Genomic DNA, 23,132 nt, shown 5'->3' with positions numbered 1-23,132 from the left:
TTGTCGTATTTGTCCATGAAGTGCTATCTGGTTTGTCATCAGTTTGACTTGAGCAGACTGAATCTGTATGTTCTGAATGAGAGTGTGGGTCATGAAAATACTATGTGTGCAAGTTTGTGGTCTTACAATTAAACAAAGTCATATAAATTTAGCATATGAATGCATCAGTAAACGCCATGACTACAATCCCAGTCAATCTTATCTATGCACTGTACTTCTACTTTCATTTGATAAATGCTTTTTGTTTAATCAATGTTGAACATATTCAGTAAATATGAACCTGCTAAATTAAATAATTAACCTTCTGTCCCATAAGTGTTTAAAATAATGGCAGTAATCGTAATACAATCCTTCACTATTAAATACATTACGCCTACATTAAAGCATAACTTTCACTCTATTGATGAAAGTAAAGTTTCATTTAGGCCATCCAGTAACTCAGTGGTGGGCCTTCAAGGCCTTCTCTGCTGGCCAAACATAATCAATAAAAAAAAAAAAATCATAATCGTTGCATTGATGTCATATTATAGCTGAGCGCTGTATTTTTAGGTGAGGGTTTTGAATCCAATCGGAATTCCGCTAGCTCGTGTTGCCGGGCAGGTTTCACAATACGAGGAGCGCGCATTATGCGTTCCGAGGCCTTAAGATGCAATTGTGCGAGCATCTCTTCTGTCAAAGTCAATGAGCTTTCATATTTGTTAGATCACAAGTTGGTTACAGTGAGCCTTCTCGCTGGCCTTATGCTGAGGGTGATGAACGCGTTTTGTGATTGGATACTCATTCGTGAGGGGGCGGCGCTATGCTGAATCAACACACTCAAAAGTTGTAATTGGCGGCCGTTCGAAAATCTAAAATATATTCTTGCTTTTTTTAAACCACAATGGCCAAAGGAGGCAAAAGCATGGATCTAATTGCAGATACACATGCAAGGACATTTTCAAGTCGGACCTTTCAAGAGAAGCTATATCGTCCAACACTCACTCAGTGGTGCGTAAGTGTGTTTCTGGATATTATTTGTCCAGCCGTGGTGTCATAAATGATGGTATTTTGATGGGTATTTATTCAAGTAGGACAAAGTAGGACTTCACTGAAGGCACAGGTGTGAAATGCACTGAAGTAACTTAAAAAGTAAAAGTAAAAAAAAAAAAATTACGATTGTTTAAGAATGTGCAAGAAAGAAAAATGTTGACAAATGTTGAAAATAATGATATTTTCCAGGAGGTATTTATTTCTTTGTTGTTTATTCATTCAATTCTATACTTATTTCAATATTTGAGTATTGTTTTTCTTTCAATATGTAGTATATTTTGTCTTTGAAGTGTGGGTCCTTGCTGCCTTCCGGAGAGGCAGCCGAGCAAGGCTGGATTGGTGATGGAAAAGAACGAAAGAAAGAAGAAAGATTTGATTCTCATCACATGCTGATGTCAAAAGAAGTCTCCCCAAAAACGTGTGCGTGTGCGCTCCGCACACGTGCGAGCCCCCTCTCAGACATTACCTTCTTACAAGGAATGCCCAAATAGGACATGAATATCTAATTTTCCTTTGTTACATATGCATTCCCATCCCGCTCGTCTTCGGGATTTCCCTCCAAAAGTCCCCCAGAGGGAGAGCAGATGCGTCTCCCCGTTGATACGACCAGTCTACTCGTGACCACCTTAAATTACTTCCATACCCTGGAAGGTCACTGACCTGGCGAGAGAATTGCCCCCACCATAAACAATGCTCAGGCCTATTTTCTCTCAGGGCAGTATCTGGTTACATCGGAACTTCAGAACCAAGACTGGTCACTTCTGTGAGCTCCAGTCCCTTCATAGTTTCATAAAGAGAATTACTTCCCATATCTAAATTAGGCCATTTAAAAATACACTACTTTTTAAAAAAAATATATTTCAATGTATATTTAAGCTTGCTGATGTAATACTACAATATTTATTCAATTATTTTAATATGTGAAATTATATCAATATTAATTTAAACCATTTTATTTCACTCTTGATTATTTCTTAACATATTTGTTCATTTGAATGTGTATGCAATTTAAATTATTCCATCCCTCCAGGCATTTCCGGCCGCTCATCCGGGGTCGGGTTGTTGAATTCATTTAATACTTAAGTATTTTTTATATTTCAATATTTATTTCAAAATTAACTCTTCTCAATGTGTTCAATATTCATAAAATGTTTCCATATTTCTTATTAATTAAATTAGGTCTGTAAGTGGGTGCCAATTTTAATATTTCCCTATTTCATGATATAAATAATTCAATGTATAAAAAATATAATATAGCATGAAAAAAAATATTTGGTAGATTTGACAAAATGAGTTTTTCCAAAGTGAGATTCTGCTTAGCAACAAACCCCAAACGCTTGATAGAGCTCAACCTAGAAAGTGTATTTGGACAGTCAGAAATTTATTCAGAAAGTGAAATATTAAATGTATGTGAGGGGATATTTGAAGAGTTTGAGTTTTGTTCAATGGACCATACATATACGAACCAGCCAAACACAGCGAGAAAACCAGCGCTGACTCCAGTCGCCATCAAGTTGCCAACTCCTGACAAATCAAAACCTTTGAGAGAAACTGAGACTATTCGCGTTTCTCCTTCTGGCTCTTTTTATCGTTCAACTTCTCGATCAGTTTTTCACCTTTTCACACAGCGTAATGAAGGCCAGTTGAGCAAGTGGAACAAGTGATTTTATTGATGATTGTGGAAGGCACCGATTTCATAAGCACCGTTTCTTCTCACACCTTTTCCATTAAGTACGATTAAAAAGACAACTGAAAAGTATAATATTAACAAATGTTGTTCCAGGCGAAGACAATTAATTTCATTTAAATGTTTGATGTAAACACACAAAAAAAATCATCATCACTCAGACACAATGGTTCTTCTGACACTGATCACATTGGCTAAATGTCAATAAAAAAGCATATTTTATTCAAAATCACATTTACATCTTACCACAAAGAGTCAGTTCCTTCAGTTTTTTGTTGTCTTTTTTTAAGCTTCAAGGATCGCTGCAATTTTCACCAGCACAATCGTGTCTCTCAGCGCGACGTTTAGTGAAGAATTTTTTTGCGCAAACGCTGCAACTAAATGGCTTTTCTCCATTGTGTGTTCTTGTGTGGTTTCGTAAATGCGACTTTAGAGAGAAACTCCTGGCACAAAATGAGCAGGAAAAAGGTTTTTCTCCACTGTGCGTTCTTGTGTGATATGTTAAACTTGAATTTTGAGAGAAGCTTTTACCACAAACTGAGCAAGAAAAAGGTTTTTCTCCAGTGTGTGTTTTTGTGTGACAAGTTAAATTTGACTTTGCGGAGAAGCGTCTACCACAAACTGAGCAGGAAAAAGGTTTTTCACCACTGTGTGTTCTTGTGTGTGCTATTAACCTTGCCTTTTGAGAGAAGCATTTTCCACAAACTAAGCAGGAAAAGGGTTTTTCTCCACTGTGTGTTCTTGTGTGGGTTGTTAAATGCGACTTTTGAGAGAAACTCTTGCCACAAACTGAGCAAGAAAAAGGTTTTTCTCCACTGTGCATTCTTGTGTGGATTGTTAAATGAAACTTTTGAGAGAAGCTTTTGGCACACACTGAGCAAGAAAAAGGTTTTTCTCCACTGTGCGTTCTTGTGTGCCTTACTAAATAAGACTTTCGAGAGAAGCTTTTGTCACATACTGAGCAAGAAAAAGGTTTTTCTCCACTGTGCATTCTTGTGTGGATTGTTAAATGAAACTTTTGAGAGAAGCTTTTGCCACAAACTGAGCAAGAAAATGGTTTTTCTACACTGTGCGTTCTTGTGTGGATTGTTAAATGAAACTTTTGAGAGAAGCTTTTGTCACATACTGAGCAAGAAAAAGGTTTTTCTCCACTGTGCATTCTTGTGTGGATTGTTAAATCAAACTTTCGAGAGAAGCATTTCCCACAAACTGAGCAAGAAAAAGGTTTTTCACCACTGTGTGTTTTTCTGTGCCCTTTTAAAGACAACTTTGAAGATAATGAGTCAGTGTGACATGCCCTTTCACCTTTGGCTTGCCCATCATCATCATCATCATCGTCATGAGCGTCTGATAATGTGTCCTCATTATGTACTTGTGATGGCCCCCAGTGGTCTTCATCAACTTCTGTCGTCACGTGATGACTTGAGCTGCTGCTTCTAGGCTCCGCCCCTCTTTTGTCCTCATTCTCATCCTTTTTTTTATCTTCAGTCTTTATAGGGAGAATGTTCACTGGTGACTTGTTGATCTCCTCCTCCTCCTTTTTGATGTGAGTCAAGTCTGGCTCCTCTTTCACAGAACGGAGATCGTTTTCACTGGCGTCTGCAGGACACAAAAAGACAAATCCACATTTTGTTTGGTCAAGTCAAAGCCCATGCGGCGACTTTGTCTTATAATGTTTCCACTGTGCTACCTTGACTTGTTCCTGCCGCACACGGAGCAATGTGTGCGACCCCGATTTGGACCAGACCATGGGGGCATTTCACAAAATTACGTCCTACGATGTAAACCTCCATTTTCTAGCAGCACAACAGTGATAAACGAGCATCTAAAAAGGAAGCACGTTGCGGCTGATGCCCGATTTCATTCCTGACATAGTCACAGACGTTTCTGGAAGCGAGCTGAAGTTAGCACACACAGGCTATTGTGTGGGTGTGATGGAACACCTGTTGTGGGACCCTAACTTATTGATGCAGACCACTGGGGGCCATCGCGACATAATGTCACTGATAGAATAGAAATCCTTCAAGTAAAATATGTTTACAAGTATTTCATTTTGCATTAAGAGATATAACTAAATGCTCCTGGGCTTGTTGGTAGAAAAGGGGGGTCTGACGTTCTCCCTTTTTAATTTCAGCGTAAGCCAAAGATGCAGATGCATTCCTTGCAGCATGTGCTTGTTCAATGATGAGATCCAAGCAACCCTGGATGGATGCATTCAATGTATTTTAAATGTTTGGATGAGGTGAAACGATGCACACGTGCACAAAACAGTGCAGGGCCACCCGAGGTTCTTTGATTCTCGCCCGACCAAGCCAGTACAACGTTCATAAATAAATAAGACCAATACGGACTTGATTTTTTTTTAAAAACTTCATATTTTGTTTTTTTTTCACAAAAATTGATCAACCCCCATTGATGTTTTTGCCCCAGTGTGCACATTTTTTAGAGTCAGGCAGAATTCCTTCCGTAAGGAATTGCTTGAACAAGATATGTCAGACAGAGTTTTTGCAAAAACGAGACAAGCCTGCACAAATGAATCACCCAGCCAAGATTGTCTTTGTCACTTGCGAGGAGCAGTCCGCCAAAGAGAAAAGCGTTCCCGCTCCTGTGCGGCGTTTTATTGAAGCACAGCAAAGTAATTTGAATATGCAAACTCATAAAGAATGGAAAAACATGAACACTTTGACTTTATCACACCCGTCCACACTCTTCCTGTTGTTCGATCGGTTTCAGCTTACAAGACATGTTTGGGTCACACTTCTGTTAAATGCAAACTAAACGGTTTCCTGTCAAACACAGTTCAAGACGTGCATCTGTTTTTGTGGCTTCTTGTTAATCTGCCAGCATAGACACTTCTGTTACCACTGAACTCACGTTTTCCTGTTTAAGAGGTCCATGTTTTTGTGACCTTTTATTAACCTGTAAGCATCGTTTTGAAACATGAGGTGTCAGGTTGAAATGCCCTGAGGCCTTTGGGAGAGCTTAATTTGCTGCTGACTGAAATAGCTTACTGCACCAGATAAAGGTGACTGACCGCAGGGAAAAAGCAGGCATTGTTGTTCATTTTTACCGGTCGACCGGGAGAGTGAGACAGAGAGCCGTCCTGCTTCCTTCAGCTCTGTGCACCCTCTCTCTGCTAGCCCCCCCCCCATTATTAAAAAATAAAACGGCAATAACCTTGAACGATTTCCCCAAACAACCTAATATTGTGATGCATATTTTTAACGATAGAAAGTCGTTCTTTACAAAGCAAATGAGAGTAAAACGTGTACAAACCTGCTTTGTGTAGCACAACACGAGGCTGGTTGTTAACTTCGTCCAGCAGTTGAAGATGTTGCTCGTTCTCTTCTTTTATTCCACAAAGTTCCTCTTTGTACTTGGGTGTCGTTTTTTCACACATTTTCAAACGCCAATCCCAACAAATCCGCACTTGATCTCTGCTTGGGGATAACTCGTGTGCTTCTCTTTGTTCGACGAGACGAATGAAAGATGGCGTCGTTTTTCAAAGTTGCATTGAAAGGATTTCCTTCGAGAAAACCGCAGTCTGCTCCGCACTCATGCGGAAGAATAGGACACACCCCGCTGTGATATGATTGGCTCCTGGCTGCGTGGAGCACTGTCATTGTAAATGATGGCAACGAGGCTCTTGTCTTGTAACACGTTTTAATCGCGAGACCACTCCAACAACTCCCCACTTGCATGAACAATCTCGCGAGACCCCTGCGAGACAATTGTGACACTCAGTTACCGTAAAGGTGCAACACAGTCGCAAAGACAAATTTAGCACCATTACATGACATCTCCCCTCTTTTGTGTTATTTTCAATAACATCAAACAAGCACACATTTTCCCCAACTGGGCTGCAAAATGCAAAAAAGTAAAGATGCCTCTCAGAAATCAAGTTAACCTGAAATATGCATCAATCAAACAAATCCCAACAGCATGAGAATTTTTTTCTTTTTCCATTTTTCCCATTTTTTTTCCTTTTCCTTTTCTCCCCAAAGACCATGAGTCTCATTCTCACAGGTCAAGCCTGTCGACTGGTTTGCACACCCGCCCAGAACGGGTCACCACCTGAGTAGGTGGGGAAGTCGAGGATGTCGACTCGCTCCGGCATACAGAACCGGTGTCGTCTCTGCCGGTGTTGACAGGATGGACGTCCGTCGGCTTGTAGTCTTTGGATGCCGCTGGGACTGACTGGGGAACTGGCCCAGGTTTGAGGTGACGGCGGTTCCGCCTCAGTTCTGCTCCTTGTGGCGTCCGGATGATGAAGGACCTAGGTGTTGTACTCTCTCATGAAACCGCAGCTGGCAAACACCATGACTTCTCGTGATCCAATTTGGAAAACACTTGGTCACCTGGACGTAAAGAAGGCAAAGTTCTGGCTCCATGGCGACGGTTGAAGTAGTGAGTCTGTTTAGCCTTTTCCTTCTTATCTGTCTCCTCCACATCTGCCCTGCTGGGCCACTTAGGTTTGAGGTTCTCCTCCAGCGTTGGAAGTGTCGTTCTATTTTTTCTCCCCATCCACAGCTCAGCTGGGCTGTAGCCTGTCGTGGAACAGGGAGTAGCTCGATGACACATGAGAGCCATGACAGGGTCCTCCTGCTTCAGGATCCTCTTAGCTGTCTGCACTGCTCTTTCTGCATGTCCATTTCCTATTGGATGATGAGGGCTGGACGTGTAGTGTTAGAAGCCGAGCTGTTTAGAGAACTGCTGGAATTCAGCACTTGTAAACTGGGGACCATTGTCACTCACTATCTCACTTGGAATGCCGAATCTAGGGAAAACGGTTTTCAAACTTTTATTATTTGTGCACTCGTGGTAGATGGCAGGTGTAAAGCGTAAAGCGGTTCCGGCGCCGCGCGAGTGGCTGCCTGTTTACAGCAGCGTGGCTCACTATTGAGCCTTTTTCGTGTGTTTTTTCCCTTTACCCTTTTTATTTTATTTTTACCTCACCTCAGCAATGGACATCCAACTTGCGGTGGTTTTACTACTGTTGGGGGCTGTTTTTTGCGCGATCGTGTCCGGAGACGAAACTCGGAGCTACGGATCGATCGTGTACACAAGAGATCAGCTGTTAGCACTCCGTGCTAACCCCGCGTGGGCTCCCGGAGCGAGACCCGATATTCCCCGCGAGCTGAGGAGGAAGAGACGGGGATGTCGTGCGGGGGCTAAACGCCAGGCAAGGAGGAGACGATATCACCCCGTCCTCCCGTCCGTTATTATGGGGAATGTTCGATCCCTCCCCAACAAAATGGACGAGCTAACAGCGCTAACCCGGCACGAGAGGATTGTCCGGGAGGCTAGCTTGCTGGTGTTCACGGAGTCGTGGCTAACAGAGCTAACGCCGGACGCCGTCGTGGAATTGGACGGCTTTCAAATACTACGCGCGGACAGGACACTGGAGAGCGGTAAGAGAAAAGGGGGAGGGCTGGCTGTGTTTGTTAATGATAGATGGTGTAACCCTGGGCATATAACTGTTAAGGATCAACTTTGCAGTCGGGACATTGAGATGATAGCTGTTAGCATGCGTCCGGTCTATTTACCGCGAGAGTTCAGTCATGTGATCGCGGTGGCGGCGTACGTGCCTCCCTCTGCTAACGGTGAGACAGCCTGTGATGTACTGAATGCAGCTGTGAGCAGGCTACAAACACAGCACCCAAATGCCTTGTTCCTTATCTCTGGGGACTTCAATCATGCTTCTCCTTCCTCCTCTCTGCCTTCATTCACACAATATGTAACATGCCAAACCAGAGACAATAAAATATTGGACCTCTTCTATGCCAACACCAAGGAGGCGTACACGTCACTGCCCCTCCCCCCGCTGGGCAAAGCTGACCACAACTTGGTTGCTCTCCTGCCTGTGTACAAACCTCTCGTCCGCAGGCAGCCAGCTGTGACACGCACAGTTCAGCGATGGTCCAGAGAAGCCGAGGAGGCCTTGAAGGACTGTTTCAACACAACTGTGTGGGAGGTATTCAGCGAAGCTCACGGTGAGGACATTAATGGTCTAACAGACACAGTTACAGACTATATTAACTTCTGCATGGAGAACACCATTCCCACCAGGACTGTAAGATGTTTCTCCAACAACAAACCCTGGATCACACCGGACATTAAAGCTGTCCTGAAGGAGAAAAAGAGGGCTTTTGTTTCAGGCGACAAGGACGAGCTGAAGAGAGTGCAGCGTCAGCTGAGAAGGAGGATCCGTGAGGGGAAAAAGTCCTACAGGATGCGGATGGAAGAACAACTGCAGCGGAACAATGCCAGGGATGTCTGGAGGGGCCTGAAGACCATCTCAGGCCACGGACAAGCAGGTAAGACCCAGAAGGGGGGGGGGCTTCAGTGGGCAAATGAGTTGAACCTATTTTTCAATAGGTTTGATCAAATGTCTGACCCCGCTCAGGCTTCCCTGATGCAGCCCCCACCCACCCCTCCTGCCACTGCGAACAAGACCCTCTCTCCCCCTCTCTCGCCCCTCTCTCTCTCCACAGGCTCCAGTTCCCAGCCTCATCAGACAACCACCACTTCCTCCTGCTCAGCCTTGTTCCTCACAACATCTCAGGTGAAGAACCAGCTGAGGAAGATGAAGGCGAGGAAGGCGGCAGGCCCAGATGGGATCAGCTCCCAGCTCCTCAAATCCTGCGGAGACCAGCTGTGTGGAATCGTCCAGCACATGTTCAACCTGAGCTTGAAGCTGGGCAGAGTCCCCCAGCTGTGGAAAACATCCTGCCTGGTTCTGGTTCCAAAGACACCCCATCCGAAGGAGCTCAACAACTTCAGACCAGTGGCCCTGACGTCTCATCTGATGAAGACCCTGGAGAGACTGGTCCTCGTCCATCTGCGCCCCCTGGTCAGCTCCTCAATGGACCCACTCCAGTTTGCATACCAGCCTGGCATCAGTGTGGATGATGCCATCATCTACCTGCTCCACACTTCACTCTTCCACCTGGAGAAGGCGGGGGGCACGGTGAGGATCATGTTCTTTGATTTCTCAAGTGCTTTCAACACCATCCAGCCCGCCTTATTGGGAGACAAGCTGGAGCAGGCGGGAGTGGCCCACCACCTCATCACATGGATTCACAACTACCTCACAAACCGGCCACAGTACGTGAGAACACAGGACTGTGTGTCTGACGTGCTCCTCTGCAGCACGGGAGCGCCGCAGGGAACTGTGCTGGCTCCCTTCCTGTTCACCCTCTACACCTCGGACTACAAATACAATTCCACAACCTGTCACCTGCAGAAGTTCTCTGATGTCTCTGCGATTGTCGGCCTCATCACTGACGATGACGATCGGGAGTACAGAGGGGTTACGCAGGGGTTCGTGGACTGGTGTCAGCAGAACCGCCTCCAAATCAACGCTGGGAAATCCAAAGAGCTGGTGGTGGATTTCCGCAAGCGTCGGCACTCTCCACCTGCACCAGTGAATATCCAGGGAACAGACGTTGAGAGGGTCTCAACTTACAAGTACCTGGGTGTTCATCTGAACAATAAACTGGACTGGAGCGACAACACAGACGCTCTCTATATGAAGGGTCAGAGCAGACTCTTCCTACTCAGGCGGCTGAGGTCCTTTGGCGTTCGGGGAACACTCCTCAGGAACTTCTATGACTCGGTGGTTTCATCAGTCATCTTCTATGGAGTGGTCTCCTGGGCAGGAGGCATCTCGGGCCGAGACAAAAAGAGACTGGACAAACTGGTGAGGAGGGCCAGCTCTGTCCTGGGCTGCTCCCTGGACTCTGTGGACTCAGTGGGGGGCAGAAGGATGACGGCAAAACTGTCATCAATGCTGGACAAACCAGCCCACCCATTCAATGACACTCTGAGAACACTTTACAGCTCCTTCAGTGACAGACTTTTACACCCTCGCTGTACCAAAGAGAGATTTCGCCGCTCCTTCCTGCCAACTGCTGTCAGACTTTTTAACAAGAACATTGGGTCAGGCCTACAAACGGGAGGGCATTAGTGCAATTGTGCAGTCCTTGGATGCAATATTAACTACTACTGTACTTTCAGCCAAGGGTGTACTTAAATATTGACCAATGATGTATTTTGTTTACCATTACAGTATTCTTATTACAATACTTCTATCACTGTAGTATTTCTACCACTGCAGGATGTTCACTATTACAGTACTTTTATCATTGCAGTACTTTTATCATTGCAGTATTTTTCTATTGTTGCAGTACTTTTACGATTACAGTACTTTTACCATTGCAGTATTTTCTATCATGCAGTACTTTTCTATCATTTCAGTACTCTTACCATTACAGTACTTTTATCATTGCAATATTTTTATGATTGCAGTATTTTCAATCATTCAGTAGTTTTTATCATTACAGCGTTTCCCCCTCCGTATAATGGACAAACATTAGGAGTGTTTCCTTACACTTAGATACGTTTATACTGTGTATATTTGCATGCTTTTTATGAATGTCTGCTGCTAATGTTATACATTAACGGCTACATTACGCCGCCGACTCTGTGTGATCTATATCTTTGCTGCTGTAACACTTCAAATTTCCCCATTGTGGGACTAATAAAGGACATCTTCATCTTTATCTTTAAATGTTCCTGGGCTTGTTGGTCGAAAAGGGGGTTGTGGCGGTCTCCCTTTTTAAGCCCATATGTCAGGTTCGCCAATTTGACATATAGGGTTCATAGCTGGAAGGAGAGAGAGATGCAGCCCAAGTGGCTACAGAAAGGTTAACAAAGTTTATTTGACAACTTTATCTCCCCTCTGTTCCCCGATGCTTTTCACACATTCCCTTTTATAACATCGGGAAATCAGATTACACTTTAAGAAATCAGATTACACTCAAGGGTGGTACAGTTCGTCTTCTCAAAAGCTGGTTTCGTCCGGTTTATCATTGGCGTGCCGCCATGGGTCGCAGCGGACTTTGTCGTCAACATCTTCTATCAGGACCCAGCACGATGCTGTTTGCGTCAGACTTTGGGGCCAACTTCTTCTTATCAGGGCTCATCACGGTGTTGTTTACTTCATCGGCACTTCTGAAGAAGTGCCACCGCCCTGCCACACTCAAACTGTAAACACTCAAGCATAGTTCACTCTATTAAACTGCAACATGTTTTATGCACTACATATTAAAATAAGCTGCATCACGGCAAATGTATAATAACCTCTTAATATTATTCTAACACCACAGTAAGCCAAAGATGCAGATGCATTTCTTGCAGCATGGGCTTGTTCACTGATGAGATCCGTGCAACCTTGGATGGATGCATTTAATGTATTTTAAATGTTTGGATGGGGTGAAACTACGCACACGTGCACAAAACAGTGCAGGGCCACACGAGGTTCATTGACCGAGGCAGTACAAAGTTAATAAATAAATAAGACCAATACGTACTTGATTTTTTAAAATAACTTAATATTTTGTGTTTTATCCACTAAAATTGATCATCCGCCATTGATGTTTTTGCCGCAGTGTGCACATTTTTTAGAGTCAGGCAGAATTCCTTCCGTAAGGAATTGCTTTAACAAGATATAAAAACCAGAAAATGTAAAATGTTAAATAATCAGTTCAAATTTTATACTGGAAAAAACATGGAGTTCACCCCCCACTATTGTTTTTTCTTTGGCATTTATTTCCTGCACTGATTTTATTTGGCATCAACAAATGTTCAGCAGACCTGCAAATAAAAGGCAAGATTAAAAAATAAAACGCCAATAACCTTGAACGATTTCCCCAAACAACTTAATGTTGTGATGCACATTTCTAACGATAGAAAGTCGTTCTTGACAAAGCAAATGAGAGTAAAACGTGTACAAACCTGCTTTGAGTGGCACAACACGAGGCTGGTTGCAAACTTCGTCCAGCAGTTGAAGATGTTGCTCGTTCTCTTCTTTTATTCCCCAAAGTTCCTCTTTGTACTTGGGTGTCGTTCTTGCACACATTTTCAAATGATAATTCCAAAAAATCCGCACTTGATCTTTGCTTGGCGATAACTCGTGTGCTTCTCTTTGTTTGACGAGACGAATGAAAGAGCGACGTTCTTCAAAGTCGCACAGAAAGGATTTCCTGTTCGTCACGAGAGCGGAAGAACAGGACACACCCCGCTGTGATATGATTGGCTGCTGGCTGTGTGGCGCACTGTCACCAATTCACCGACAGATGTCGCCATTTGCGATGCAAATCATTGTTATCTTCTTCTAAACATAGAGAAAAACCTAAGATGCACATGAACAAACATTTTTGTTCCCAAATATGAACTTGAGAGATGTATTGAATTTTACTTTTGTTGCTGGTTTTGTTTATATATCTGACACCATGTTGTTGGTTGGATAGTATTCCAAATGCATTTCCCTTTTTGTTAGAAAGGTTCCGAAGTTGAGTGTCGTCATTGTTTGTGTGCTTGTTGAATGACTGGAGTCGCGTCGGTGCCGAGCTCTCACGAGAAGCGCCCGCATACAGGTTACTGGCAAATGCCTGTAGCGCAGCAATTGTCAGCCGACCACCACTAGTATGTGACGTGTTCGATGCCTCAGTGTCTGTGTGCGTTCCTGACCGCAAGTGAGTACATCGGTGTATTTATTTGTTTACAGCGTTCATTCATCGCGCCGCTGTGCATCGTCATGTCTACTCCCGTCTAGTCTGTATGTCGTTGTGCGCCGCCGCCATGTTTCTTGCCATGCGCCGTCGCCGAGCTGCCTTTGAAGTTCGCCGCGTCATTGAATATGTGCCTTTCGCTCGGTGTGTGAATGCCTAAATGTTCCCCGCGGTGTGCTAGTTATATACAAGGAGGTTGTACTCCACTAAAGCGCGCTCCTTTGTATAGTTTTATATAGTTTATACACCTAGGTGCGTCAGGTCTGCTGCAACCTAGGTAGTACGTCTGCTATAACCTAGGTAGTACGCAATCCCTATGGCCGCCGCCATTGTGCGCCGTCCACGGCCGTAGTTGGCAACTGTTTGATGCAGTTGATATTTCATTTGAGCTTATGTAATTGCGCATGCAAATACAGTTTATAGCTGCTGTTTGTTGAGTTGAGCTATATATTTATGTGATGTTTCTTTTGTTACAGAACCACACACATACACGTGACCACTGCTTGGCACACTCGTGCTCACTGTCTGCCACCCGCTCATTGCTTCATGAGCTCACTGCCACAAGCTCACATGCATCCTGCATGCCTGAGCCCATCACCTCATTCCCATCTGTGCCTATGTTTTGTCCGCCTGTTGCCTGTGCTGTTACATGTTATGTGAAGATACACTATTAAAGCTGCCAACCTACATCTTGGACTCATCCTTGTGTTCTGACCGACACCCAGGGGTGAAAAGAGCATACCCCCATTGAACCAAATCACCTATACAGTCCACCCCCTAGGCTCTCCAACACTTTTATTAACAGTTGACATGATAAAGTGATACTTTATGTCAACATATTTGCCTTTTTACAGGGTTTTTCACCAGGTTGTGATTGCGAATTTTAAATTAAAATATGTCACTGTTCTATGACTTAACTGTTATTGTGTTCGAAAATGATTTCGGTATTTAAGTACTTTGTTTCATTATTCGTTTTAGTATTCATTAAACTACAATAATTCACTATTAATTATAAGATTTAGTGAACTGTTTTAGGAATAATTTAGTATTCAATGTTTAATTGTTACAAAATTTACTTTTAAAATTTTTGTTTCACCATTTTGTTCAATCTTACTCGTGTGGAAAATTATTTAAGAAGCACCAACACAAGGTTTTTAAAGATAAAGATAAAGATGTCCTTTCATATTCCCACAATGGGGAAATTTGCAGTGTTACAGCAGCAAAGGTATAGATCACACAGAGGCGGCGGCGTAATGTAGCCGTTAATGTATAACAGCAGCAGACATTCAGAAAAAGCAAACCTATGCGAATATACACTGTATATACGTATAGGGATTCTGTGTGGTGGTCGAAGGCTTAACAACATACGTTACGCTGACGACACCGTCCTCATGGCAGATTCGGAAGAGGGGCTCCAGAAGCTCCTTGACGCACTACGTGAGGAAAGCCTACGTTTTGGACTCGAAACCAACGAGAAAAAGACCAAGTGCATGACCATCTCCAAGAGTGAACCAGAGCCCATTTGCAGACTCCAATGTCAGGCCTCAGAGATCGAACAGGTGCGAAGCTTCAACTACTTAGGCTCCGTCATCAACCATGATGGCCGTTGTGAAAAAGAAATTAGACGTAGAATTTCGCTGGCGAAGGACGGTTTCAACCGAATGAGAAGCTTGTTCACAGACCGCAAACTCACACTTGATCTTAAGAACCGACTTCTACGATGTTTCATCTGGTCAATCCTGCTCTACGGGTGCGAGTCTTGGACATTAAACGCCAAGACAACAAAGAATCTAGAAGCTGCTGAAATGTGGATGTACCGTCGAATGCTACGTGTGTCATACACCACTCATGAAACCAACGAGTCAGTCTTACAACGGGTCGGACGAAATCGTGAGCTCATCCGGGTAATCCAAAACAGACAGACAAAGTTCCTTGGCCATTCAATTAGGAAAGGTGAAGTCGAGAACCTAAGTCTGAGCGGACGGATTCAAGGGAAAAAAGCACCAGGGGGTCAGCGGATCATCTTTAAGCTACCCCACAACAGTGCTCGTGAAATCTGGGACGCAGCCCGTCAACGCGTATTTTGATTTCCTCTATTCGAAACCTCATGGATTCTAAGGCCGAATCGGCTACGGAACTACAAGAGAGAGAGAGAGCTGGCTTTGTGGAGCACTGTCACCAACTCACAGACAGATGTCACCATTTGCGATGCAAATCATCGTTATCTTCTTCTAAACATTGGAAAAACGTGCGATTTGAACCGTATGCACATGAACAAACATTTTAGTTCCCAAATATGAACTTGAGAGATGTATTGAATTTTACTTTTGTTGCTGGTTTTGTTTTCACATCTGACACCATGTTGTTGGTTGGACAGTATTCCAAATGTATTTCTCTATTATTAACAGTTGACATGATAAAGTGAAACTTTATGTCAACATATTTGCCTTTTTACAGGGTTTGTCGCCAGCGACGTGGTTGCGAATTTTAAATTAAAATACATCACTGTTTTATTCTCTAAATGTTAGAGTCTTAAAAAATGATTTCAGTGTTTATAACTTAACTAACTTAAATATTTCATTATTCGTTTCAGTATTCATTAAACTACGGTGATTCATTATTTATTTCAAGATTCATTGAACTGTTTTAGTAATAATTTAGTATTCAATGTTTAATCGTGACATTGTTTACTTTTTCAATATTTGTGTCACTATTTTGTTCAATCTTAATATTATGGACAATTATTTTGCAAGTAAGGTTTTTGTTATTTATTGTGGCCACTTGCTTTTGAAGAAAGTGCCTTTCGCTTCTTGTACGAGAGGATTCTTTGTGAAGCCAAAACAACACGACCTTGACTGATAAGTGGGCTCAACGCAGAAAAAATATATTTTTGTTTTAAGATTACACAGTTCCTGTCAAATAAATCTTCATCTTCCTGTGTGCATCAGTATCTTCCCACGCACCCATTGAGATCACTCAGCAGACTGACCCAAAAGACAATTTATTTTCCAGACTATCTCATTGATCTTCCCTAACTGCTGAAAATTCCACAACAATCTGGGGTCAGACGTGGGATAGCTGAAGATCCGCCGGTGAAATTCAGGGATGCTGGCAGGTAACCTCCGGGGTTCAATTAAGACAGCAGCAGCAATGAACTGCGTGATGCGGATCATCTCCTCCGTGGTGACAAATAAACGCTGACTCCAGTCGCCATCAAGTTGCCAACTCCTGACATTCCAAAACCTTTGAGAGAAACTGAGACGATTTGCGTTTCTCTTTCTGGTTCTTTTTAGAGTTCAACTTCTTGTTCAGTTTTTCACCTTTTCACACAGCGTAATGAAGGCCAGTTGAGCAAGTGGAACAAGTGATTTTATTGATGATTGTGGAAGGCAACGATTTCATAAGCACAGTTTCTTCTCACACCTTTTCCATTAAGTACGATTAAAAAGACAACTGAAAAGCATAACGTTAACAAATGTTGTTCCAGGAAAAGGTAATTAATTTCATTGATAATGTTTGATATAAAAACAAAACAACTCATCATCACTCAGAGACAATGGTTATTCTGGCACTGATCACATTGGCTTAATGTCAATAAAAAAAGCTTTTCAAAATTAAATTTATCATATTTTATTCAAAATCACATTTACATCTTACCACAAAGAGTCAATTCCTTCCGTTTTTTTTTTTTTTTTTTTTTTTAAGCTTCAAGGATTGCTGCAATTCTCACCAGCACAATTGTGACTCTCAGCACCCTGTTTAGTGAAGAATTTTTTAGCACAAACGCTGCAACTGAATGGCTTTTCTCCACTGTGTGTTCTTGTGTGGTTCGTTAAAAGCGACTTACGATAGAAACTCTTTCCACAAACTGAGCAGGAAAAAGGCTTTTCTCCACTGTGTGTTCTTAAGTGGATTGTTAAATTAGACTTTTGAGAGAAGCTTTTGCCACAAACTGAGCAAGAAAAAGGTTTTTCTCCACTGTGTTTTCTTGTGTGGATTGTTAAATTAGACTTTTGAGAGAAGATTTTGCCACAAACTGAGCAAGAAAAAGGTTTTTCTCCACTATGGATGGTTGTGTGTTTTATTAAATGCGACTTACGATAGAAATTCTTTCCACAAATTGAGCAGGAAAAAGGTTTTTCACCACTGTGTGTTCTTGTATGTTCTGTTAATCGTGACTTTTGAGAGAAACTTTTCCTACAAATTGAGCAGAAAAAAGGTTTTTCTCCACTGTGTGTTCTTGAGTGTTCTGTTAAACTTGAGTTTATGGAGAAGTGTTTTCCACAAACTGAGCAGGAAAAAGGGTTTTCTCCACTGTGTATTGTTGTGTGTTTTCTTAAATATGACTTAAAAGAAAAGCTTTTGCCACAAACTGAGCAGGAAAAAGGCTTCTCTCCACTGTGTGTTCTTGTGTGTTCTGTTAAATGTGACTTTTGAGAGAAACTTTTTCCGCAAACTGAGCAGGAAAAATGTTTTTCTCCACTGTGTATTGTTGTGTGTTTTATTAAATATGACTTTAAAGAAAAGCTTTTGCCACAAACCGAGCATGAAAAAGGCTTCTCTCCACTGTGTGTTCTTGTGTGCCTTATAAATTGTGCCTTTTGTGAGAAGCTTTTGCGACAAAATGAGCATGAAAATGTTTTTTCTCCACTGTGTGTTCTTGTGTGCGGTTTTAAAGACAACTTTGAAGTTAATGAGTCAGTGTGACGTGCCCTTTCACCTATGGCTTGCCCATCATCGTCATCATCATCATCATCGTCATGAGCGTCTGATAATGTGTCCTCATTATGGGCTTGTGATGGCCCCCAGTGGTCTTCATCACCTTCTGTTGTCACGTGATGACTTGAGCTGCTGCTTGTAGGCTCCGCCCCTCTGTTGTCCTCACTCACATCCTTGTTTTCATCTTCAGTCTTTATAGGGAGAACGTTCACTGGTGACTTGTTGATCTCCTCCTCCTCCTCCTCCTTTTTGATGTGAGTCAAGTCTGGCTCCTCTTTCACAGAACGGAGATCGTTTTCACTGACGTCTGTAGGACACAAATAGACAAATTTGGTTTGGTCAAGTCAAACCTCAAGCGGTGACTTTGTCTAATATTGTTTCTACCGTACTACCTTGCCTTGTGCCTGCCGCACACGGAGCAATGCATGCGACCCCAACTTGGACCAGACCATGGGGACACTTCACAAAATTCCGTCCTACGATGTAAACCTCCCTTTCGCAGCACAACGGTGATAAACGCGCATTTAAAAAGGAAGCACGTTGCGGCTGATGCCCAATTTCATTCCGGACATCGTCACAGACGTTTCTGGAAGCGAGCTGAAGTTAGCACACACAGGCTATTGTGTGCGTCTGATGGAACACCTGTTGTGGGACCCTAACTTATTGATGGGGGCCACTGGGGGCCATCGCAACATAATGTCATTGATAGAATAGGAATCCTTCAAGTTTTTCATTTTGCATTCAGAGATACAGTGGAACCTCGGTTCTCGAACGACTCTGAGGTCCAACAAAAAAAAGAGAAATTCTTGCTTCGCAGTTCGAACAAACCTCGGAGTTCGAACGCCGGTACGACGCGTGAGTGCGCACGCGAGGGTGGGATGCTGAACGGCGTACGGGTGTAGATCGCTCTCTCTCTCTCTTCGTGACCAACTGTTGTCGCGTGCGGACGTGCTGCGTTTTGCTCTCGCGTTTTATATAGGTGTACGAAGTGTTTTAGCCCCTAATCATGCCTCCAAAGAAAGTCAGTGCAAGCAGCAAAGGAATGGTTTCGGTGTTCGAACAATTCGCTTTTCGAACAGGGTTCTGGAACGGATTATGGTCGAGAACCGAGGTTCCACTGTAGTTTCATCGTGGGTACTTTTTGGTTCCATTATAATTTGGATACCTGAAAGAATTAAAGGGGCCCTGGTAGAACAGGGGGTTGTGACATTCTCCCTTTTTAAACCCATAGTAAGCCAAAGATGCAGATGCATTCCTTGCAGCATGCGCTTGTTCACTGATGAGATCCGTGCAACCCTGGATGGATGCATTAAATGTATTTTAAATGTTTGGATGAGGTGAAACTATGCACATGTGCACAAAACTGTGCAGGGCCACCCGAGGTTCATTGACCGAGCCAGTAAAATTTTCATAAATAAGACCAACACGTACTTGATTTTTTAAAAAACGTAATCCTTTGTGTTATATCCACGAAAATTCATCAACCGCCATTGATCATTTTGCCCCAGTGTGTACAGTTTTTAGAGTCAGATTGAATCATTCCAGAAGGAACAAGATTTGTCAAAGAAGTTTTCAAAAACGAGACACGCCTGCACAAATAAATCACCCAACCAAGATTGTCTTTGTCACTTGCGAGGAGCAGTCCGGCAAAGAGAAAAGCTTTCCCGCTCCTGTGCGGCGTTTTATTGAAGCACAGCAAAGCAAATTTGTATATGACAACCCATAAAGAATGGAAAAACATGAACACTGACTTTATCACACCCGTCCACACGCTTCCTGTTGTTCGAACGGTTTCAGCTTACAACACAATGTTTGGGTCACACTTCTGTTAAATGCGAGCTAAACGGTTTCCTGTCAAACACGGTTCAAGACGTGCATCTGTTTTCGTGACTTCCTGCTAAACTGCCAGCATAGACACAACCCTGTTACCACTGAACTCACGTTTTCCTGTTTAAGAAGTCCATGTTTTTGTGACCTTCTATTAACCTGTGTGGTTGATGTGTGGGTCTGGCTCAGCTTCCCTCCGCACAGGTCGCTGGGCATGACAGAATTGGTGATGGTAAGAACCTCTCTGACACAGCCATTTTGGTTTGAAAGAGATTTTATTCTCGTCACATGCTGATGTCAAAAGAAGTCTCCCCAAAAAAGAGAAAAGGGAAAGGGTGTCCCCTCACTTTCCTTCTTATCGGGAATGGCCAAACTGGACATGAATGTCTAACTTTACCTTGTTGCATATGCATTCTCATTGTACTAGTCTTTGATTTTTCCCCCAAAGCTCCCTACGGCGAGAGCAGATGTGGTTGCTCTTTGAAGTGGCCTTCCGGTGCCATCTTGACTGCTTCTATCACCTCGAGTGCTCCACACCTAGAGCTGGTCAAGCCTTTTGTCCTCCTGGACACTATCTCATTCACATTGGAATTTCAAAACCAAAACTGGTCACTTCTTTAGTCTCCAATCCCCTCATAGTTAAAGAGAATTACTAAAATGTTCATAAGAGTGAATAAAAAAATACACTACATATTTCCCCCCCCTCGAGGCAATCTTGTCCTGATAAAGCAAAAACGACACCAGCATGTCACCAAAAATCCCATTCCAACCTTTTATATGAATCCATTGCCTAAAATTTGGGAAACCTAATTGACTAAAACCTAAATCATGTTCAAGGCATGCTACATAAGGGTAGTTTAACTAGGAAAACTAAGTGTATGGCCAAATTGCTCCCTGGTGTCACTCACACCTCCTGCAGGACCACACATAAATCCAGCAATAATTCCAAAAAATCCCAAATCAACCACCTCGGTCACGAAGGAGTTCCCCCCGCAATGTTAGATCTTTAAGCAAACCGGCAGTAACACTTTCCAGTTTAGTCCATATGGAGGAATCAAAGCTTCGCTGAACTTTTCTCGTGAACCTGCTTCCACAAGGCAAGTAGGATGATGGAACACCGTTACAGAACAGAATAAATCCACAGCGTGATAAAGGCATGATAGGACAAGAAACAAACACACAAAATACAAATACGAGTCAAATGATATGCAAAAACATAGTTGAGGCCACGCTCCAGCAAGAGAATCCGATGACATCGTGTCACTCGAGAGCTGCCAAGCCCTCGTCACCGACGAGCTCTTGCTAACAGTATTGTTTCAGATGATCACGTCCACATCTTATGACCCTCATAGGAGTCCTCCTCGTCGCTTGCTCCAAGTGAGATTCCAGTCTGCATCCAACTCCATCTACACTTCACCTGAAATACAACAAGCAGACACACTCCACACAAATATTGAGCACCAGAGAGGCCAATGAAATCCATTTTCCACAGGAAAGAGTCCATTCCAGGATGTGGAGGGCACCAAGACTGGTGCAGTCCTCATCCCAGCCATCATCGCCAGAATGCCCTCCTTCGCCCCCAAGCTGTGCCGGCATTAACTCTGTCAAATGGGGAAGGCGCAGATATAGCAAAAACAAATTGGAGACGCGGTGGAGCAGAGCACAACGTCAGTGAGACCCCGGGTCCACGACCCCTCTGGCAGAGACGGAAACAGAGCTTTCGCTTCAGAGTGGCCCATTCATTGTCTACCACAGTGCCGAGAAATTCGGAAAATGTTCCATAACAGAGGAATTCGTAATGGGTGCTGAAGCACCACCCTGGTCTCAGAGCTGCCCAGTCGACTGGAACGGAGGACAACATATGCTTCCCCCGGCGGATGTGCACAGTCAAATTCAGTCCAACTGGAAATTCAGTCCCACTCGAATTCCAGTGTTTGTTTCACAGGTGCGGGTTCGGTCCATGGCAGTGACTCAGCCAATCTCAAGAGTCCCACAAGCGTGACAGTGTTGTTGCTCACTGGGATATGCAGAAGAAGCTTGCAAAGTGTGGAATATCTTGTTCCACCATCAAAAACTGTTGTCCATCAGTCGTCAACGGAATGCCAAGACCTGCGAGTCCTTGAATGCGGAGGCTCCGCGGGCACCCCTATCGTGGAATGGGTTCCCAATCGGGTTGAGGCGTCAAGTGTGCATTTGGAAGCCATAGAAGCGTTGTCGGAGGAGGGGGTAGCGATGGCGCCCCGTGCTAGAGGAGCTCTTTGTGACAGGCATGGCGCTGGACCACAGAATGGCACATTTCAGGAAGTGGCTCGGTTTGGACCGCTCATCACCCAGTGACCCCACAGCAAGAGCACGTCCCACTCACAACCCATGTCTATAACCACCCCTACTTCTGTTACGTGACCTTGTTGACCGGCAGGTGCGGACAACAAGCCTGCTGTGGGCACTGCGTCACCAGAACCTGGCCTAGGAGCAGCGGAAATGGAAAGAGCAGACGCAATGGGAGCTGCATGCGTCGGCTGCTGGATTAACTGCTTCCCCCAGTTGTCGTGACCCGTGCCGGTCACGCCTGTTTTGTTGTTGTTTTCGTCACCTCCCTGCCATGTGCACTTTTGTTTATGTTTCTCAGCTGAGCAGAGGCATCTCCTCCGACAACCGACTCCGCCCGCGTCATCACGAGTGGGAGACCAGCCCACCGGCGCCGCACCTGACATCCATCCACTGACTAATTACACACACTATTTAAGCCACCTACACTGACTGCCCGGCGTCGGATAATTTTCCTGCACTGCTCACGTTCATGACCCTGGTATCGATTGTTCTCATGTTCATGCATTTTTGCTCTTGCGATCTCTGTGTTCCACGTTTTGCCAGCTATTGCTCGGTCTCTTTTTGTTCCTCGTTTTCTCCAATTGGTTTTCCCTCTTGCCCTTTTGGCAAGCTATTTATGTTGATCGTTTTTCCTTTTCCTTGCCGGTGCAAGCGCTTTTCGTTCCGTCGTTTATCTCCTTCCTGGTGTTAGCTTTTCTCCGCCAGCGCTTTGTGTTTTCTCCTGATTTATCGACGGATGTAATGCTAAGATAGATATATTTGCCTTAATTGATGATTGGACTTCCACTATTGTGAATCAATAAACACTCTTTGTTAAACTGATTTTCCTGTGTCCGCGTTTGGAGAGTCCTGCCACCTTCTTCCCAGCGTTTCGCTGGCAAGACCCTGACAGAATTATCCGACCAGAACACGAGTAATCATAGGGTACGTATCTGAACAGCGTATCTCTTGCTACGTACCAGCGA

The 23,132-nt window shown here is 43.8% G+C and overlaps 2 protein-coding genes and 1 long non-coding RNA gene across 3 annotated transcripts in view; 1 reads left to right on the top strand and 2 right to left on the bottom strand.

Annotated features, from left to right (window-relative positions):
• LOC148341693 (uncharacterized) overlaps positions 1 to 6,116 on the bottom strand; it is a 43,597-nt gene extending 37,481 nt beyond the window's left edge. Inside the window, exons 1-2 of the mRNA XM_088287924.1 lie at positions 5,993 to 6,116; positions 3,032 to 4,315 (exon numbers count right to left, since the gene is read on the bottom strand). Coding sequence (XP_088144050.1) covers positions 3,032 to 4,315; positions 5,993 to 6,116 — 1,408 coding nt within the window. The remainder of the gene's footprint in view (positions 1 to 3,031; positions 4,316 to 5,992) is intronic.
• Positions 6,117 to 13,072: 6,956 nt separating this feature from the next.
• LOC148341692 (uncharacterized) lies at positions 13,073 to 13,979 on the top strand. The gene is made up of 2 exons (XR_015842153.1): positions 13,073 to 13,254; positions 13,767 to 13,979. It is a non-coding gene; the product is annotated as an uncharacterized LOC148341692 (long non-coding RNA).
• A 3,010-nt stretch (positions 13,980 to 16,989) lies between these two features.
• Positions 16,990 to 22,510, bottom strand: LOC148341691 (uncharacterized). The gene is made up of 2 exons (XM_088287923.1): positions 22,493 to 22,510; positions 16,990 to 18,200 (listed from the first exon to the last, which is right to left on the bottom strand). The coding sequence occupies exons 1-2, from the start codon at positions 22,508 to 22,510 to the stop codon at positions 16,998 to 17,000; spliced, it is 1,221 nt and encodes a 406-aa protein (XP_088144049.1). The 3' UTR covers positions 16,990 to 16,997.
• Positions 22,511 to 23,132: the final 622 nt, after the last annotated feature.

This window comes from Idiotropiscis lumnitzeri, chromosome 2, assembly GCF_059441095.1.
Source record: "Idiotropiscis lumnitzeri isolate Australia: NSW breed Sydney's pygmy pipehorse chromosome 2, RoL_Ilum_1.0, whole genome shotgun sequence".
Taxonomy (NCBI): Eukaryota; Metazoa; Chordata; class Actinopteri; order Syngnathiformes; family Syngnathidae; genus Idiotropiscis; species Idiotropiscis lumnitzeri.
This window is presented reverse-complemented; position numbering and strand designations above follow the sequence as displayed.